At 42.0% G+C, this 19,564-nt stretch overlaps 1 protein-coding gene across 1 annotated transcript; it reads right to left on the reverse strand.

Moving 5' to 3' along the window:
- Positions 1-6,433: 6,433 nt before the first annotated feature.
- LOC306968265 (interferon alpha/beta receptor 1a-like) lies at positions 6,434-19,275 on the reverse strand (the record flags this gene model as incomplete). The annotated part of the gene is made up of 8 exons (XM_079563607.1): positions 19,073-19,275; positions 17,606-17,726; positions 15,057-15,247; positions 11,503-11,663; positions 8,715-8,856; positions 8,228-8,373; positions 6,898-7,001; positions 6,434-6,641 (listed from the first exon to the last, which is right to left on the reverse strand). Exons 1-8 carry the CDS (start codon positions 19,128-19,130, stop codon positions 6,434-6,436), a joined length of 1,131 nt encoding a protein of 376 aa, XP_079419733.1. The 5' UTR covers positions 19,131-19,275.
- Positions 19,276-19,564: the final 289 nt, after the last annotated feature.

Below are 19,564 nucleotides of genomic sequence, written 5' to 3' on the forward strand. Positions count from 1 at the left end.
TATCATAGCTCTATCATAACACTATCATAACTCTATCATAGCTCTATCATAACTCTATCATAACTCTATCATAACACTATCATAACTCTATCATGACTCTATCATAACTCTATCATGACTCTATCATAGCTCTATCATAACTCTATCATAACTCTATCATAGCTCTATCATAGCTCTATCATAACTCTATCATAGCTCTATCATAGCTCTATCATAGCTCTATCATAACACTATCATAACTCTATCATAGCTCTATCATAACTCTATCATAACTCTATCATAACACTATCATAACTCTATCATGACTCTATCATAACTCTATCATAACTCTATCATAGCTCTATCATAACTCTATCATAACTCTATCATAGCTCTATCATAACTCTATCATAACTCTATCATAACTCTATCATAACTCTATCATACCTCTATCATAACTCTATCATAACTCTATCATAACTCTATCATAACTCTATCATAAGTGTATCATAGCTCTATCATAGCTCTATCATAACTCTATCATAACTCTATCATAGCTCTATCATAACTCTATCATAACTCTATCATAGCTCTATCATAACTCTATCATAACTCTATCATAACTCTATCATAACTCTATCATAACTCTATCATAACTCTATCATAGCTCTATCATAACTCTATCATAACTCTATCATAGCTCTATCATAAATCTATCATAACTCTCTCATAGCTCTATCATAACTCTACAGCCCTACCAGAGAGCAGTCCCACGAGCAACACACACCAAACAACCTTGGTTCCGCGTTTACTTAGGAGTGCCTAAATGTTCATTTTAACAACTTTGTCGTCATATACACATTTATTAATAACAAAGAAAGCGACAGTGAAACTCAATATGATTTTATTGGGAGAGGAAATGTTCTCACTTGTGAGTTTGAAGAAGCTAAAATGCATTACGTAAATACGACATATTGTAATCTGAATTACTTTTTTAACTCATAAGGGAACTTTTTTTGTATGATCAGTCGAATTTGTGATTTTTGCCACATCGTGAACCTCAGAAGGTGCCCTCACTGAGGCCTGAGTGGAAGGGTGTAGGGGAAGGGTTTCGGAAAGGCCCTCGGTCAATACCAACTCTCTCCCATTCAATCTTAATTGTAAAAATGGATGCAGTACACTTTTTGGCCACCAGAGTCAGATTGGGGGCACTGTTTCACTCCTTTCGCAAAGTTAAGGAAACACTTTTGTGGTGTCTTGGTGTTTATCAATCTCCGATCAACTCCCATTTTTTCAACTTTTATTGCAAAGGTTGTTGGCATCAACAAAGGTATGTGTTAAAGATTGACTTATATAAGAATTGATGCTGAAATGACACTCGATGATCAAATGTGGCATTTTCTTTGAGTTCACAAATGAATGAGGTAAAGTCACTGTATGTACTGTAGATACAGGTGGTGATGTTGTTGTTTACATTTTGCACTATATCGCTACAAGTGTTGATTTTATTCTACTAAAACATGGCTTTTGCCATAGTTAACATTTGTATTAATGTAGCATGTTATTTGCATAGATAGAATCAAATGCAAATGTTAATGTAACAGGGTGCACTTTGCACCACAAGGCGGCGCCAGCGCGCAAGCACATAAAATCTCCGTAACTTCCCCTTGCGCGCTCTCTGACTTCCGTCTAGCGTGTTGTGGCGTTTGTGCCGTGGTGCCCCGTCCTCTGCGATGCCAGGTAGTAGATGCAAGATTATTTCTGTCCTAAACTTATTGTCAGCAAAGATCCTAATGTAGTTTCCTCTGTAGTACGGTGTGAACTCCCGCCGAGCAGCGTATGGCGCTCTACTGCGGGCCATGGCGTGCGTCCGTCTCAGTGGTGTGGTGGCCGGTGTTGAGGCCGTCATTGCCACCCGGGCCGTAATGAAGTCGCTGATGGCGCACGGCTGCGTATTTTAAGGCGGTATGTTTTGTTCACTAAAACGGTGTGTAGATAAACTTACTGTAATTTAAGCTAACTAAAATATCCAATGTACAGAAAATGGATCTCTTCAGTCTGCATCCTGCTGTCTTGCCTTGCCCGTCTTGCTGTTCTGCTCCTTGTTGCTTTCAAGAACAAGATGTATCATGGACTATGGAGATATGGTCCTGAAAATCATGAAACAATGATGAAATAAACAGAAACTAAGCTAACTCATGAACAACAAAATAAAAACTGTTAACTTAAATAAAATTTCTGCCTCTGCCTCAATCAACGAACCTGTGTGCTTTTGGTCCGAAGTTAAACTTCGGTGGCGTTGTTTGGCTTTGATTTTATTTTGATATAATTTATCAGACCCTCAGTATACCGCTCTGCTACATTAAGATACCAAAAAATATAATAAAGTAACTATTATTATTTGCAGTTTCACAATTGACATCGCTATATTTGGCCACTGTCACTTTTTTAATTTGGCCCTCGGAGACAAAAGTTTGGGTACTCCTGGTCTAACTGGACGGAAAAGGGGCCGGACCTCAGCTGGACCTCAGCCGGACCTCAGGCTGAACTCAGCCGGACCTCAGCCAAAACTCAACTGAAAGTCAGCTGGACCTCAGCTGGACACAGCAGCAGCATGTCACTGCTGCAGTCACTTATTGCCCCCTGGAGGGCATCAATGGAAACTCTGACCACAAAACATGATTCGGCTAGCCTATGATCGGTTTGGTCTTAGAGGATTCTTTCCTTCCACACTGAGCCACAGATCTCCCACAGTCCCTCAGGGACAGACTATAAAAACAATAAATCAAGAAAAATGCAAGAGAAAATTATTATACAAATCGTTCAACTGTAAAAAAGCAATATAACTAAGGTTCAATCTGCTGATTTTGATAAAAATGTTCATGCAATTCTGCTTCCACTGTTTTTATTATCATTATTACTATTACTCATATTTCCACGAGCTGCGGCACGCTTGGCCTGCCAGTACCTCTCAGCTGCCTCCGGAGTCCTACAGCCAACCAGAACAAGTAGGCCACCAACGGGTTCGGGCATTGCCGCTGCGACAGGCACCAGCAACCCTACGGCCATAGCTACGAACGGCCGCATCAACAATGGAGGAGGACAGGGTCTGCTCAGACTCCATGTCTCCAGGATCAAGGGTTGACAGAACCAGTACCAACTGGCTCTCTTGCAATTTCCATCCCGTCTCCTCTGGTTTTGGAGAAGGTGGCTTGGCGACATGCGGCTGTGCACCATGGCCTGGTAATGTGACCTCAACAGATGGTGTTTAAATGCATCACTCGTTCAGGGCTGCTATAACTTTACCAAAGAGCGTCACACGAGCAAGGTCGAGGGATTCCTCTGTTGTATCTTATAATCGGCAGACAGACTTCTCAGCAGATGCGATTTTGGAGACCTCAAGCACTCCTTAAACAGACTCAAGCAGTTCATAGTTTAGCAAACACTTTACACTCTGTCTTCTTGGAATAACTAGAGATGAACGAGGTACTATCACACCAGAGCCGGTGTAGTCTGTAGTCTATTTCCCCCACTTTTTAAAATGGTAAATGGCTAATGGTTAGCTACATTCTCACTTCTGGTCCCTGACCCACACTTAGGGAACCACTGTTTTAAAACTAACTGAAACCTGCAGCTGACAGTTATTTCTGTCTTACCACTGAGAATTAGCCTGTGAGTAGCCCAATTCATTACAGGCTGTACATATTCAGAGAACCTGAGTTACTGTAAGTAACTGTGCCCTTGAGAAACGTGTGGATTCAACTCCTCTTTGAGACAAAAAGGCCACGGAGAGCGGCTTCATTACACCCTGTGACTGTGTGGAAGGGGAGCAGTGCCTCTAAACACGTCTCCCAGGGCAATGAACTTTGGCTTTTTTGCAGTACCAGCCCAAAACCACATACTGGTGGTGACTCTTGCACTATGTGCCAGCAGGAGTATCAAGATGTCCGTATCTCTCTCAGACACAGTAATGCTATCAACATATTCATTGAGATGAACGAAATGCAATCTTTGATGACCAATTTGACCATGAACACAAAAATTGGACATGGCAACATTGATTTCTGAAATCAGTACCCTCATATTAGAATAGATTTGTTTTAATTTTAAAACACAAAACTAAATATTTTACCATGGATGATGAGGTCATCTTTGATGACCGATTTGACAATTTTAACACAAGAATTGGGCTTGGAAACATTGATTTTTGAAATCTGTATAAGTAGCTATGTTTCCAAAAATCAGAAACATCCGGTTTTAAGGTCGTTTTTTACAGTGTTCTGAAGTCTGTCATCACACTGACCCAAGCGGTCACGACGGGAACTGTGCTGTTTGCGGAGAATAAATGTGAGAAAACACGCGGAGGAAAGATTGTGTCAAAAAGATCCTCGGCGGATCAAAGGCTGAATGCACGTGGTGAGTGATTCACAAGTGCAGATTCAAACTCTCACATGCAAAACTACAGATTTACAAATAAAGTGTGAATTATTTAGAGTAAATTAAACAATGTTTAGATAAAAAAGAATGTTAAAAAAAAAATGCATGCAAAACTAGCTTTTTGAATAAATCCGGATTTTTTCAAAACTGCATAGATCATGAAAACGTGTGAAATTTGTCTGAAAAATATCCACATGCACTGAGAAGAATTCACCCTTTAGGTGATTCACAAATGCAGATTCAAATCGGCACATGCAAAAGCACAGATTGACAAACACAAAAATATGTCTCATTCACAGAAACAGAGATTCACAACCCAAAACATACACAATTATAATAATAATTAGACACTGTGAATAAATGTGGGATTTTTAATTAATTCATATTTTTGCATCAATGAATCAATATGACACAAATCTCAAGTACAATGTACTTGAGTACAATGATGGATATATGGATATATCATTGTACAATCCAACATCACTGAAGCATGTGTTTTCATCAGATGCTGAGATTGTCCCAGTATACCCAGCGCTCTGGCTCCTTTTGTATGAAACTTATGAAACTAAGCAGTGATTCATCCGGTACGACCACGAGGAAACGAGCTGAGCTGACATTCCTCATGGTGATGCCGTCAAGGTGAATTTTCAAACAAGGGGTTCGACTTTTCGGTTGTTTCCCAAAATATATAAAGCTTGATCATTTGTTGGCTTTAAACCATGAATATCATTTTCCCAGTTATTTATAATATTTATAAAAATGTTAGTATCTTCATGAAAACAAAACACACTTGTGTCATTTGCAAACAATATTTTGGAGTTGGACAGAAACATTAGGTCGAATTAATATATAATAGAAACAAGAGGCACAAAAAAGACGGTTGGTGTAAGCTGCACTGAAGAGGAACAGCAGATTCAAAGGTGTGAAACAGTTTATTTTACATTTTATACATTATCATTATACCCTACCTTTATTCCTTGTGAATGTTAGAGTCTGGTGCGGGACCCCCCAGTCCAAACATAAGTCTCCCACAACAGCTTCAAAACATATAATATATAATAATGTCCAATACGCATTTAAATATAAACAGATAAACAACAGAAACAGACGCTGTTTTCTGCACCTGAAGCCCCTTTTTCAACAATGTGTAAACATTTGCTTAAATAATATGACCTGGCCCCAGGGAGCGCCTACAAACCCAGGCACACCCCTCAGGCTGGAAACTATCACCATCTGGCCCAATAATTACCTACAAAACTGATCTGCATACTGATCTTCTATATAGGAAACAAGGCTGTCAATCTGCGTCATTGGCCCCTCCAACAATCACTTTCTACATTCACCTCAGGCTTCCTGGTGTTACCAAATCGTCTACCATGCAAGTACCAGCCAGGCCGAGATCTGACGGGATCAGGCAGGTCAAAGGCCATGTTCTGGGTTTGGTCAAGATGAGCAAATGATTATATTTGTTTAATATTGCATTAAATTATGGTGTTTTTAAAAGACAAAATGTCATAATCGGCAGATGGAGCAAATGAAAACAGAATTTATATATTTTTTGCATAAAATGTGCATAAAATTGCCTATGGGACACACTAAAATGTAAAAAAAAATTAGGTTTTATGATTATTAGTTCATTTCAGCTTTAAATCTGGTGGTTCAACTTCCCCCACTCCCTCCTGGGGTTAAAATGAGCCACAGACAAGTTTTGAAGATGCAAACAAACAGGAAACATCCCAAAATGTGTGTAAATAGTAAAAGGTATATTATACATATTTTTACACAATAACCACCAAAGCAAAAAGTGGCTCATCTTACCCCACTCTCCCCTATGTCATTTGCCGAAAAAGTACAAAATATTGGCACATGAAACCGAGTAATGCTCCACTGGACCTGGTGGAAAGGGAGTCACATGGCTACAACAAAAACAAACAAAACAAAGTCTTTCAAATGCGGCTCCTTTCAAGGGGGTTTGTAGCAAATCCAGCAACTGGCAGTTCCCAAAGAAACATGTTTTTCACAACTCCCGGTTCCTCGCGCTGTCTGTGTGCTCCCCAAAGCCCTCATCTGGAAAGAGTTGGACATCTTTCGGAGTCCTGCGGGCATCTTGTGCACCGAGCCTCTCCTCGTTTCGCTGGGCGCTCTGACCTGAGGCGCTCTTGTCACTGGCGAAGTGAATCCCAGAGTCTTGGCTGTCACTGCTGCTCTGCCACTCGGGTCTCGCTCTGTAATGCAGGCAGAGAGAATAAACCAGTGAGAAATCAGTATGTTCCCCTTTATTCCAAATACTGATGACCAGTTCAGTAAAGGGAGGCAAACTACCAGAGCACATGGCAAACCAATCATTTATAGATTTCAGCTTCAGCAACTCTCTATGTCAGACCATGCCATTATTAGCTGCCAGTTCATGTCCCTTTAAATGTGGTGTGGCATGAAAACTGATATTAGCGTTGGTATTGGAACAGAAAGGTAAAGACTCACCTGGAGTGGTCACGCTCCTGAGAGGAAGGTGCTACGATTGTGAGACGATCATACTGCTCTGACTGACCCTCTGAACGTAAAAGCACTGGAGGGAAATGCCAGTCCTGTTACAAAAACAAAGAAAACAGCTGCAGTCAATGTCCAATACTTCAACAAACCTGGGGATGTGCTGCCACTAAAGCGCTTTGGATTAACTCCATGTGGAAAACCTGGCTTTGGTTGCATCAGTGAATCTGCAGCAGCCCCAGCCTGCAGGTTTACAACTGTGCTGCGATAAACCTTGAAGCACTGCAGTAAAGACAGATCCAGGAGCGCATGTTCACGGGCGTCCTTTGAATCGGACCCGATTCACTCGTTAAATCCGATCCTATACTCTCAAAATACCCCAAATCATTGCTATTTAGAACAGATCCGCTCTATTTGAATCATCTTTTATGCTCCGTGGGACCTGTAAAACATCCACAGTGCAAACTCATTATATTTGTACCAGAAATAATACAATGAATCACGTGCCACACACTATAAAATGGCATGTGCTAATTTGACTTCCTACTTGCTTCCTACTCTTGACTTGAGCAGTTGATTTTTAAAATAAATATGAAAAAACTATAATTATGTACGTCTGTCTCTTTTTTTGGGCATTTAGAACAACATATACAGAGCTGAAGTATGTCCCACGCCCCCTGACGAATCAAAAGCCTTCCCCTTCTCCTTCCTCCTGTTCCTCAACCATTGAGGCCGACGTCATGAGGTGGAACCTTTTTCAGTGAAGATCAGGAGCTTAAGATGCTCCTTCTGCATCAGGACAATCTGAACCTTCCTGACCCAGCGGAGGAACAACCAGGAAGTGATGTCACCAAAAGCTTATTCAGAAAAACGACAAAACCCACACAATGGACTACAATATATACTACATCCTGTACTGCAAGGGATATATTCACAATGACCAACCAAACAAACATAATATGAGCAACGGCCCCAATGTCAGAATGAAACCACTCTTTATAAACTGCATTATTATCACTGACTCTGAAAGTTTCAAACATGAACCACTGCCATATGAAATGTCAGACAGTGAGGAAAAAAAAGCAAATGTGTCTTTTTATGAAGTGTATGTAAACACCTGGTGGTTATACATTTGGTACTGACATTGGTAGGTACAAAAATGAGCATGAAAATGAAGGTGATTGTTTTTTGCCGGACTTTTTGGAAATAGTGGCACAATGATCATTTTCCATCTCATGAATGAATCATGAATATTTAACAAAGTCGAGTTTTGGGGAGTTTTGTTTGTTTGTTTAGAGGAAAAAGATAAAAGCTGTTTCCATACCTGCTCTAAGAAAGCAGGTCGAGCGACGTGGGTTTTAAAGCGTTTTTTGCTGTAAAAACATCCCAGCAGAATTGTCAGCACAATGATGAGAACAAGCAAGAGGGCGATCACGAAGATCCAACTGAACTTTCCCCACTGGAATCCACCTGAGGAAAACACAATAACAGTGAGTCAAAACAGAAACAAGTGTGTGTCAGCTGACTCTAGATTTAATAGTAATTCAACACAACCGTCCTTTAGTCCAAACATATATACAATAAATAAGAACATAACAGCGAGACGGACGACAGGAGATACACCTAAAGATGAAGACAAAATAAACAAAACTGTGCGGTCACAATTATATAGACCCAAATGCTGAATACTGTTTACTAACAGGGACGACCACATAAAAACGTTTCAAGCAACAACAAATGAATCCCATATAAATGAAGAATTATTCCTGAAGCAACACCAGGACGGTCCCAGATGGAGGACATGGTCATACCTTGGGTACTGATGCAGACTGGGTCTGTAAAGGTACTGTTTCTGTTCGGCTCAATGGTCCTGGACTGAACACTGACACAGTACCACGTCCAGGACTTCAGGTCTTGCAAAACCACCACTGCATTGGGGCTGTCCACATGGGCCTGGGAGAGCCACACATAACCAGGAAAAAGAGGCGGTCAGTGGCACATATGTTATACTACTATAATCTAGTTAATACATAAAACGCAATCCCACTTGAAATCAAATGTTATTGTTGACAGATGGAGGTTTTATTGGTGCCTCATTCGGCAAAGTTCACTGATGAATGGAGGGGGGTGGAGTTGGAGGGAACCTGACCTGGTGTCCATCTGGCACCTAACCTAATGCTAGCTTTTTCTGGGTTTATCTGGGTAATAGCAGTGCTAAACATGGAAGCCTTTGAGCATAGTACAAATTGAAATGCTACACAAAGGCTATTAAGTAGAATTCAAATGCCAAATACAATGCACGTAATCTGTCAGTCGTGTTCTGTTGACTGGGCCTTGACGGCACGCGAGCACAGCGGTGAGCGTCTGTGTCTCACAGTAAGAAGGTCCCGGGTTTTCTGTGTGGAGTTTGCATGTTCTCCACATGGGTTAGGCTTAGGCTCTTGGTGCTCCAGGTCAGAATGAACAGTGCACATGAGTCTCATGTGTTTCATTAACATGCACTGAAATACATTTATTTAGACTTATTTAGATGGACAACATCTGTGTAATTAATAATTATCACTTTATTTCAGTGAAGCAGCAAAATGTTGGGCAGACAAAATGACAGATGACATACAGTGCCTCTCGTTAGTATTCATACACCTTGAACTTTTGCACATTTTGTCATGTTTACAACCCTAAACATAAAGATTTTATTTGTATTTTTTTACTGAACGTTCACACACAAGTAACAGACAACTGTGAAGTGAAAGCAAAATGATACATGATTCTGTTAATTTTCAAAAAAAAGAAAAGCAAAAAGTGGGGCTTGCATAAGTATTCACACAGCATTTTCAGAGTGCATTAAATTGCCTTTAAAACATTCCTAATGACTCCAGAATGTTCACTCCTTGGCCTAACGGTTAAATAGAGGCCACCTGTGTGTAATCTACTCTCAGTATAATTACAGCTGTTCTTTCAGGCCCTCAGAGCTGTGGTCGGAGTGTGTTGGTCACTGAACAGCATAATGAAGGTCAAGGAGCACCAGAGAGGTCAGGGATAAAGCTTTGGAGAAGTTTAAAGCAGCCTTAAGTTATACAAAGATTTCCCAAGATTTGAACATCTCCCTGAGCAACTGTTCAATCCATCATTCGGAAATGGAAAGAGTAAAGCACCACTGCAGACTTACCAAGACGTGGTCCTCCACCTAAAATATCAGAGCGAACAAGGAGAACACTGGTCAGAAAGGCAACCAAGTGCCCCATGATAACTCTGGAGGAACTGCGAAGTGCTGCTACTGAGCTGGGGGAAACTGTACATGGGACAACTATAAGTCGTACTCTACACAAATCTGGCCTTCATGGACGAGTGGAAGAAGAAAGCCATTATTGAAAGGAGGCCATAAAAAATCCCGTTTGAAGTTTGCTAGAAGTCATATGGAGGACACAGCTCCATGTGGAAGAAGGTGCTTTGGTCAGATGAGACAAAAATTGAACTTTTTGGCCCAAATGCAAAACGTTATGTATGGTGCAAACCTGACACTGCTCATCGTCCTGAGTGCACCATCCCCAGTGTCAAATATGGTGGGGGGAGCATCATGCTGTGGGGCTGCTTTTCCTCAGCGGGGACTGGGGAGATTGTGAGACTAGTTGGGAACATGGATGGAGCCAAATATAGAGACATTTTGGAGGAAAACCTGCTGGAGTCAGCAAGAGAACTGAGGCTTGGGCGGAGATTCACCTTCAGCAGGACAATGACCCTAAACACAAAGATAAATCTACAATGGAATGGTTTAAAGACAAACATATTAATGTGTTAGAATGGCCCAGTCAAAGTCCTGACCTAAATCCTATTGAAAATCTGTGGAAAGAATTGAAAACTGCTCTCCTTCAAATCTGACAGAGCTGGAGTTGTTTTGTAAAGAGGAATGGGCTAAAATGTCAGTTTCTAGATGTGCAAATCTTGTACAGTCATACCCCAAGAGACTTGCTGCTGTTATTGCAGCAAAAGGGGGTTCCACAAAGTATTCATTCATGCTGTATGAATACTTATGCAAGTCCCACTTTTCACTTTTCTATTTAAAAAAAAAATAACAGAATCATGTATCATTTTGCTTTCACTTCACAGTTGTCTGTTACTTGTGTGTGAACGTTCAGTAAAAAAATCAAAAATCTTTTTTCTAAACATGACAAAATGTGCAAAAGTTCAAGGTGTATAAATACTAACGAGAGGCACTGTAAATAGAGGTAAAGTTCCAGAGCAGTTTGACTCATTTCTCACTGGCATAACATGGTCGGCAACAGTTTAATATTGTTTGCCTCCATCTATGTCACTACCTGTCAGTGACCAATAAGGAAACATCACACAAATGACCAAACTAAAGAAAGCTGGGCAGCATTTTTACAAAATATCATTTTGTTAACTATGTTTTAGGTAAAATTGTGTCTAATGTATTGAGCACTTTAAACATCCACGAGTAACATTCATGACCACATGTTAACCTGCCAGAACAGCTTGGGTGTCTTCCTCACTCATTCCCATCCTTTTTTCTGTCTTCAGGTAAATGTTGTCACAGCGACTAGGTTCTTTAAAAAGTAAAAGTGTAGTGTACACACTTACCGTGTGATTTGTGTGCCGTTCCCAGTACAGGAACCTATAGTACAACGAGGATATATTATCCCCCATAGAGGTGTTGGTGCTTGTTTGAGGTTCGGAGATGGACACTTCCAGGTCATTCCCAGCTTGAGACACCAGCACCCTGGTCGGGGGTCCCACTGCAGCTACAATAACAAGTGAGGTGGTTAGGTTACATTAGGCACTCAAAGAGCTTTACAGCAAGGATCCACTCACCCATTCACCAATGTACGCAGACACTGGGGGCAATGTGGGTGAAGTGTCTTGGACACAACGACTTTCAGGAGGTGGGAATCGAACCCCTGACCTTCCAATCATGAGACGACCTGCTCTACCATCTGCGCCACTGTCGCCCAAATGCTTCTCTCAGATTGTCACATTCCTATACAGTCACTTTGAAACCAAAAGTGAACAGGGGCAGCACAGAAGGCGTTCACCAAGGCCAAAGACCAATGAATCCACTCCGCAAGTTCAGCCTCTTGTTAATAGCTTGATGAAATAGGTCCATGCAGGGCAGAGAGGAGTGTGCCCTGAAGAGATGTGCAGAGGGAGGAGCTGAACTGTCTCTGTGCGCACCACACAGCTACAACTAGCCTGGGTCTGACTGTGGACTAGAGCTGAGATCGGGTCAAAAATCAAGCCCGACCCAACTTAAGCCCGCGGGCATAAAGCCCGACCCAACCGGAGCCCGAGCAATTAACTTGAATTGTCGGGCTGAGCCCGAAACAAACCCAACATAAATAATGATCAGAGGTGCCAAGACAAATACTAGAGACAAGACAACTATGAAGGTAAGCTACACGCTAATGTTATGCTAACACCAGCTTAAGTTGTGCTAATGTAACAGGGTTAGATGGGAAATTACTTAAATTCCTGCAAATTGCCTGCGCGCTGCTCTTGTTGCACCACCAGGAGTCGCTGTGACCTCGTCGCCAATGCACATGGGGGGTCATTTAAAAGCCTGGTGGGCGTGTTGCTCCTGATTTACTACAAGAAACTGTGGTATTATTAGTGCCAAATGTGACATGACTTAACTGGCGAGTCTGTGCAAAACTGCTGCAGCTCTTACACCTGACAGAGCCTGAGGGAACATTTATAAGTTATGACAAATACATGTCAGATGTCCACTGTCAATAATGATCACTTTTGATAAAAAAAAAAAATATATTATTAATAGGCTATAGCAAATATACACTCTTTGGCTTTAAATAAATAGCCAAGAGATTGCCTGTGATTTGTGTCTGTTGCCGTCAGTTATTTAATCGTGTATGTGCAAAAAAAAAACACCAAGCCCTCCATGCGCTCATCCAGCAGTTACCACGCGCTGGTCCCAGAAACTTCCATGAGACGTCCCGAGACCAGGAGCCATGTTGCGGAGTATGCCGACCATTCAGCCCTGGAAAGGAGCCCTTCATTGAGCCCATCTAAGTTCCTTCCACCCATGTCATCCTCAAGCTCCTCCTACTCCCCAAGCCACCAGCTGAACCCCATCCGACTTACTGCTCCTCCCCGATCGATTTTAGACTTTATATTTTTACAAAATAAACATCTAAAAACTTTCTCTGTCTTGGTCTCCTTGTACCCTGGTGATCGAACCATAGGGGGCGTTACACAACCCAATTATTATTTTATCTTTGTAAATGAGTCAGATACAAACATTTGCAAAGGTTAATTTTTTTGGTAATCACAACACAGAGCCGAACACCACTGTTATACTAACAGCGGCTAAATGTTACCATCAGCAGAATTCCCTTTTCGAACAGCGGTATGATGCTGTGACAAATGAAATCCATATGACCTGCATGTGAAGAGTGAGGGCTGTCCTCTCTCTGACTGGCCAATCACTTTGGACACAGCCAGAGGTTGGTCCCAAAACGTGTACCTGGCCAGACCAGTTTGGCAGTGGAGACGCTCGCCTGACAGGGTAGACCAGGCAAGTCGGCATTCCTTTTTGAATATTATCGGCCTCATCCTACGACAGCATGTGCCTGTTTGGCACATACAGTGGAAACTCAGAAAATTAGAATATCGTTCAGAAGTTCATTTATTTCTGGAATTCAACTTAAAATGTGAAACTAATATATGATATAGGCTCATTACATGTAAAGTGACATATTTTAAGCCTTTTTTACAAGCTGAGCCATGCATGTAATGAGTCTATCATATTAGTTTCACAGTTTGTTGAATAACAGAAATGAATGCACTTTTTAACGGTATTCTAATTTTCCCAGTTTGACCTGTATTTCCAGGACCCTGAAGGTCTCACCTCTGCTGTTTCTATGATTTTTTGTGTGTCTGACAGTGAGTAGGATTGTCCAAATGTTTAGTTGGTTTAGGCCCAATCTCAATTCTCTTTTCTACCCCTACCCCTTCCCCTAGCCCTTGCCCTTCCCCTTTCCCTACACCCTGAAACCAAGGGCTAAGGGCGAGGGTTGAAAAGACAACCCTAAGAAATGGGACAGCCCTCCATTTGACTGCATTTACTAGGTTAAGGTTATGTAAAAAAAAAAAAAAAAAAAAACAAGCCTACTCTCTATAGCACGTTTCTACTGAACCAGTTCATCACTTGACTGACACTGTTTTGTAACACCTAAACAACAGGACTCGTCTCATCCTAAATACAACAGATTTTCCTCTGTTTCTGCTTCATTCCCCCGTCCGTGTGTTGCTGCTTCTACCACGGGCCGCTGTGGCTGCAGCCAGAGCTGAGAGAGATCAGCCGATCCGCTCATGTAGCACACTCAGCGGGGATGAGCAGAGGTCGACGCGCTCGCAGTGCGCTCAGGGCGGGGACAGGCACCTGCTGCCTCCGCTCTGAGCCCGGGCCTGAGCGGAGGCTGCCGAGGTGCGCTCAGACCGGGGACAGACAGCCACGGACCCGGGCTCAGAGCACAGCGGCGCGGGTGGACAGACAGCGTAGACAGACAGCGGGGAGACCGCGGGGAGACAGCGGGGAGACAGCGGGCGCAGCAGCGATGAACCCCGTGTGTCATGGCAATAGCGACGTATCGAAAGTTTGGAAAGAAATTGCAAAAGTCGCCAATGCAGCGCAAATAGTATTTGCAGCAGCAAAGCGAAAACGTAGAACTGACACGTTTAACGCAATGGACTGTTTTAATTGTTACACAAAGCGAATAAAGTCACAAACGAAGAGTTCTGCAACTTTATAAATGTTGTAAGAGTGCTTAGTGATGATGTTCGTGAATTCATTTCGCAGCTTATTTCCGTGTTTTGTCAAACTCCTCCTACCCCTTCATCTGAAGTGTGCATTAGCAAAACCCTCGCTTGAAGGGCTATGTGGCCCTCTCCCTCACCCCTACCCCCCGCCGCTAAATAGAATTGGGACACCCCTTCATCTCTCGTGAACGCGCAAAACGAAGGGAGAGGGCTAAGCGGAGGGCTAAGGGGGAGAATTGAGATTGGGCCTAAGTTATTTGTCTTTATCCTTTGTACAGAGCTTTCCGTACTTTATAAATAAACTGTAAGACACTGGGCTAAGTAGAAAACAAGAACTGATACTGAACTGAGAAAAGGCTTACCATTTGCTGGGGCAAAGTCCACGTGTGCCCATTCGGACTGGTGTCCATTCACAGTGGCACGGGCCCGCAGAGTATAGACGCCACGGTAATGGAGATTCAGAGGGTTGAGGTCACAGAACATGTCTGACGTCCCTTCACACGCCGTCCTCCAATGTTTCGAAATCGAATGGTTCCGTCTTAACCGGAATTTCCTGTTCAGAGAGAAGAACATTGGACGACCTCAGCAACAACCCACAGCCCTGCCCGTCCCGTTCTGTCTGCGGTTTGGCCCGGTTTGGCCCAGTTGAATAGAGTGTCCGTTTATCATGCCTTAGTCATGTATGTTAACTGAGCGCATTTTCTCCAGTTTAACTAAAAGCTTCTCGACTGGAGTTTACAGCCTATAGGCCAGAGTAACATCTCATTTGAAAGCTAAGACCTGCAAAACTAATTATAACATTTTTGTTTCATTGTCGTGTGTTTTTGTTGCGTTTTCATCACTTTTTGTTGTGTTTTTGTTGCTTTTTTATTGTGTTTTCATCCACATTTTTGTCACTATTGTGACGCTTTTTTACAGAAGCTTTTTGATTTGAGTAAAGCCAAACTGGAGAAAATGTGCTTGGTTCAGGTGGGAGTTAAGAGATTAAGTAGAGTCGTTCTTACTGCAAATGGCTGAAAACGACCCACACTTTTATGGTGGTCTGCTACTTTCTAAAGCTGCACTTTATGTTCTGGCTGCTTAAGTAATAAAATCTAAAACTGTTCAATACTAAAGACAGTCCAAATTAACAGCGCTCCTGTTGAAAGTTTCTTAGCATTCATATTTGTGAAACTCTCTCTCCGTCTTTTCACATCTGCTGTGCAATTGAAAAAGCTCAGCAGAGATGTGATTTTTGAAGGTGGTTTGAACAATGGAAAGTGTTGTGACAGGAAGTTTGCTGGTGTGGTTTGGTAACGTGACGACACATGAGTTAAATGCTATTCGAGGCTCTATGTGTAGATTGTAGTAGTGCATGTGTACTGTGTGTCACCTGCATCCTAGCGCTGACACGGGCCAAGCTACAAATATCAGATCTAATACAAATACAGCTCTCTCTGTTCGGAAGAAAATTCTAAAGCACTTTATTTGAATAAGCTAATAAAGCCTAGGGAGCTGGTAATAAACTAATGAATGCATGTATTTATTGCAATGCATTAGTCTGTATCAGTCTTGTTGTTACAGCGACTCTGAAATAGATTTTCCTATCATGTTTCCCTTGAGCCAATATGCTAATAAAGTAATAAAGTCTTACAGAGGGCCAACATTCCCGTAAACTCCAGATTATTGAGCACACCCTAATACAACCCGCACCAACTAAAGGAAAAAGTATCTATACAGGCCCAGGTGTCTGTCCATGTTCTAACATGAGAGCGCACACACCAGGGCCAAGAGGTGAGCGGGTCCGGGACACGCTGTACAAGCATCTTATCTCTCCTCATTGTCGCGCTGCATTTTCCAAACTTTTACACCCTGCGAGTTATAACTGTTCTAAGATAAAGAGCACAAAGCTTATTAATAGCATTTTCGCAAAAAGCATAATGTTTAAGAAACAGTGGGTGAACGGGACAATATTCAGCAGTTTGCATCTGTGCCTACGTTTGTGAAGCTGCTCCACTACACGCCCGCCCGGTCCACACGCTCCCCACGCACCACGCCTCTTTTCTCTCTCTCCTCCCTCGGTCCTTTGTGTGTTTATCCAAATCCATGTGCTCTCAGCGAGCTGTGAGATCCATTGCAGCACTAAAAGCTGTTCAGCTGCCGTGCGGTGTTAAACAGTGATGTAGTTGCTTTTAGAGAGAGAGAGCACTGCAGCGCTTCATCTTTATGTTAACTATGGCTTGATATTTAATCCATCAAAATGACGGACGGCCTTCAAAGTTTTCCGTGACTCCGACTTAGCTTTGACGGCTTTTCCGTCAAAGCTAAAAATATTCCGTATTTTCAGATAATGTAACCTCTGAGTGTAAGACATGTAAAAAAAAATAAAAAAAAACAATGAAGTGGAGATTGATAATAATTATTTGTGTAGCCACATATTATTTTCACAGACTATGGCCATATTTACACTAGCGTGCATTTTAATAATATTCGTGATTTAATTTACATCGCAATCCCTGCAAAGTTTGTAGGTTTACTGGGACTACAGAAGATCAGTGCGTGTTTCTGACAGGAGGGGGCGTGTCATCCCAATGGTGGTTCTCCATCGTGATGTTGCTCATCCATCATGATGGACAATGATATCGTCCATCGGAACAACCCTAGCTCAAAAACTCATAACCCACTAATAACTTCGGACTTCTGCTGCTTCAGCAGTGTCGCCCGGAGAGTGCTGTCCCGACTGTAATGGGACACACATCTGCACTTTCTATTTTTTTCTGACCGTTTCTAGTTGACGGATATTTTTGCCTAATTTGGTAATGGAGACCATTCAAAGTGGTCAGTAGTAGGTCCAGAAACAGCTCCTCTTTAGGGGAGGATATCCATCATGGAACTCAAAAGCCACATACAACAGTGAGCAGCACATACTGACCCGATGGAGTGGACAGTGAAGGTGACAGTCTGGTTGTCCGTCCCAACCCAGTCCCAGTGCAACATGTAGTTTGTGTTGAGAGCCTGAACGGAGAGGTTCACTGGAGGAGGCACATGTTCACCTGTAGGGACATCAACAGACCCACACATCAATCTTGTGCTTCACGCTGACGGATCTCCTCTCGGTTTACATTCACCTGGACCACAGCAACCTGTGCCTGAATCGCTTCTGTGGCTTTAGCAAACGTGCAGAGGAGCAGGAATGACCAATGTTTGAAAAGAAGAAATTAAATGAAACCATTTCATTGTCATCTCTGTTCATTTTTAAGTCAATTATATAAATCGGGGGGTTTTCTGGAGATTTGATCCATCCTTTCAGTCTTTTTGATGACGTTCCACGTTTAACAAAAACAATAACAAAATGTGAACCAAGCAGCGCATAAGGGGTTAAGGTTAAAGGTGCATTATGCAATTTTTTATGTGAATAAAAGTTGATATTTGCAGTGAACCACCCGCTGTATGAATGGACAACATGGCGCCTTTCCTTTCCATCACGGTGGTCTCTCCAGCGCTCCAGCATCAGTTGTTTTGGAGGTTTTCTGGTGAGAGGCTCCGTCAGCAGAGAAAACCTTCCAAACAAATGATCCTGCAGCGTTGGAACGGCCACCGTCATCAAAAGTAAAGGCACCCATTTGGTCACAAAAACATTACGCACAAATATCACACAAGTTGAAGGTTAACAAGGATTAACCTATTATGCATGTTTTGGGTTGATTGGTGAACCAATCCAGACTAGGGGAGGGAAACATGAAAAAACACACAGAAAAAGAAAAGCTTTCCTCACCTCTCATGTCTTACTGAGCTAAATCCTCACTCACCATATCATACCAAGCCTCTGTTATGTGTTTCTCTTATTATTAAAATAGTTGACTATTGAATATACTCCCATCTTAAAGTAACTTTCCCAACACTGGAGAGGGGGCTAGAGGATATTTTTGATCCAAATAGCATTTTGACTAATCTGAATAATCAAAGTGGCAGAAATATTTTACTCCAGACAGATCTCCTTTTCCAGAAACAATTATTTCAAATTAAGATTACATTAAAATGGTAAAATTTGCTCAGTTTGTTTTTTAATAAGGACAATGTAATATTCTGTTGTTCTCTGTCAGGCCTATGTTATTGACCTGTGGGTGATCTTAAAAAAACTTACTGTAAAGGCAGTGTCAGCCCAATCTGTGATTACATACATGTCATAACCCATAACCTTTGGTTTCCTGAGTGTCCGTGAGTATCTGACAGTAGTGGCTCTGGAGCAGAGAAGTGTCCCTTTAGGACAATCCAGCGATAAAATACCAGTGAAGCTCCAAACATAATCACAAATGGAAATGAATTTGGTCAATCTGTTTTGTTTTGACGCATTAGTTTGTGCTACTCTAAAGTGAAAGTAAAGAACGGTCGCACTCACAGAGGATGACCGGGAACAGCAGGAGGGCCCGGGGTAAGACCCGGAGGAGCGCAGCCATGCCCGGTGCTCTGCCCGGTGCTCTGCCCGGTGCTCTGCCCGGTGGGTCCCGGACAAGTTTACGGTAGTTTACAGCCACGGCTGCTCCGCTGTTCCTGCGGCTTCCCCATTCTTTCGAATCGCCTCATCCGCTTCTTCTTCTTTGGTTTGATGCGCTGCAAATTGAACTAGTGCACTAGCGCCCCTCATCGGAAGTAGCCGACAGTGCTCGTTTTAGTTTTTCTCAGAAAAAGAAAAAAAAAGTATATATATATATATATATATATATATATATATATATATATATATATATATATATATATATATATATATATATATATATACATACACACACAAACACGCAAAAAGAAGATGTCATGTATAAAATGCAAGAGGTGTTTTGTTTTTGTTTTTTAATCACATTAGGCATCAAAGAACCACTCACCCTTTTACACT

The sequence above is a fragment of the Gobius niger genome (genome assembly GCF_951799975.1).
Source record: "Gobius niger genome assembly, chromosome: 9".
Lineage (NCBI taxonomy): Eukaryota > Metazoa > Chordata > Actinopteri > Gobiiformes > Gobiidae > Gobius > Gobius niger.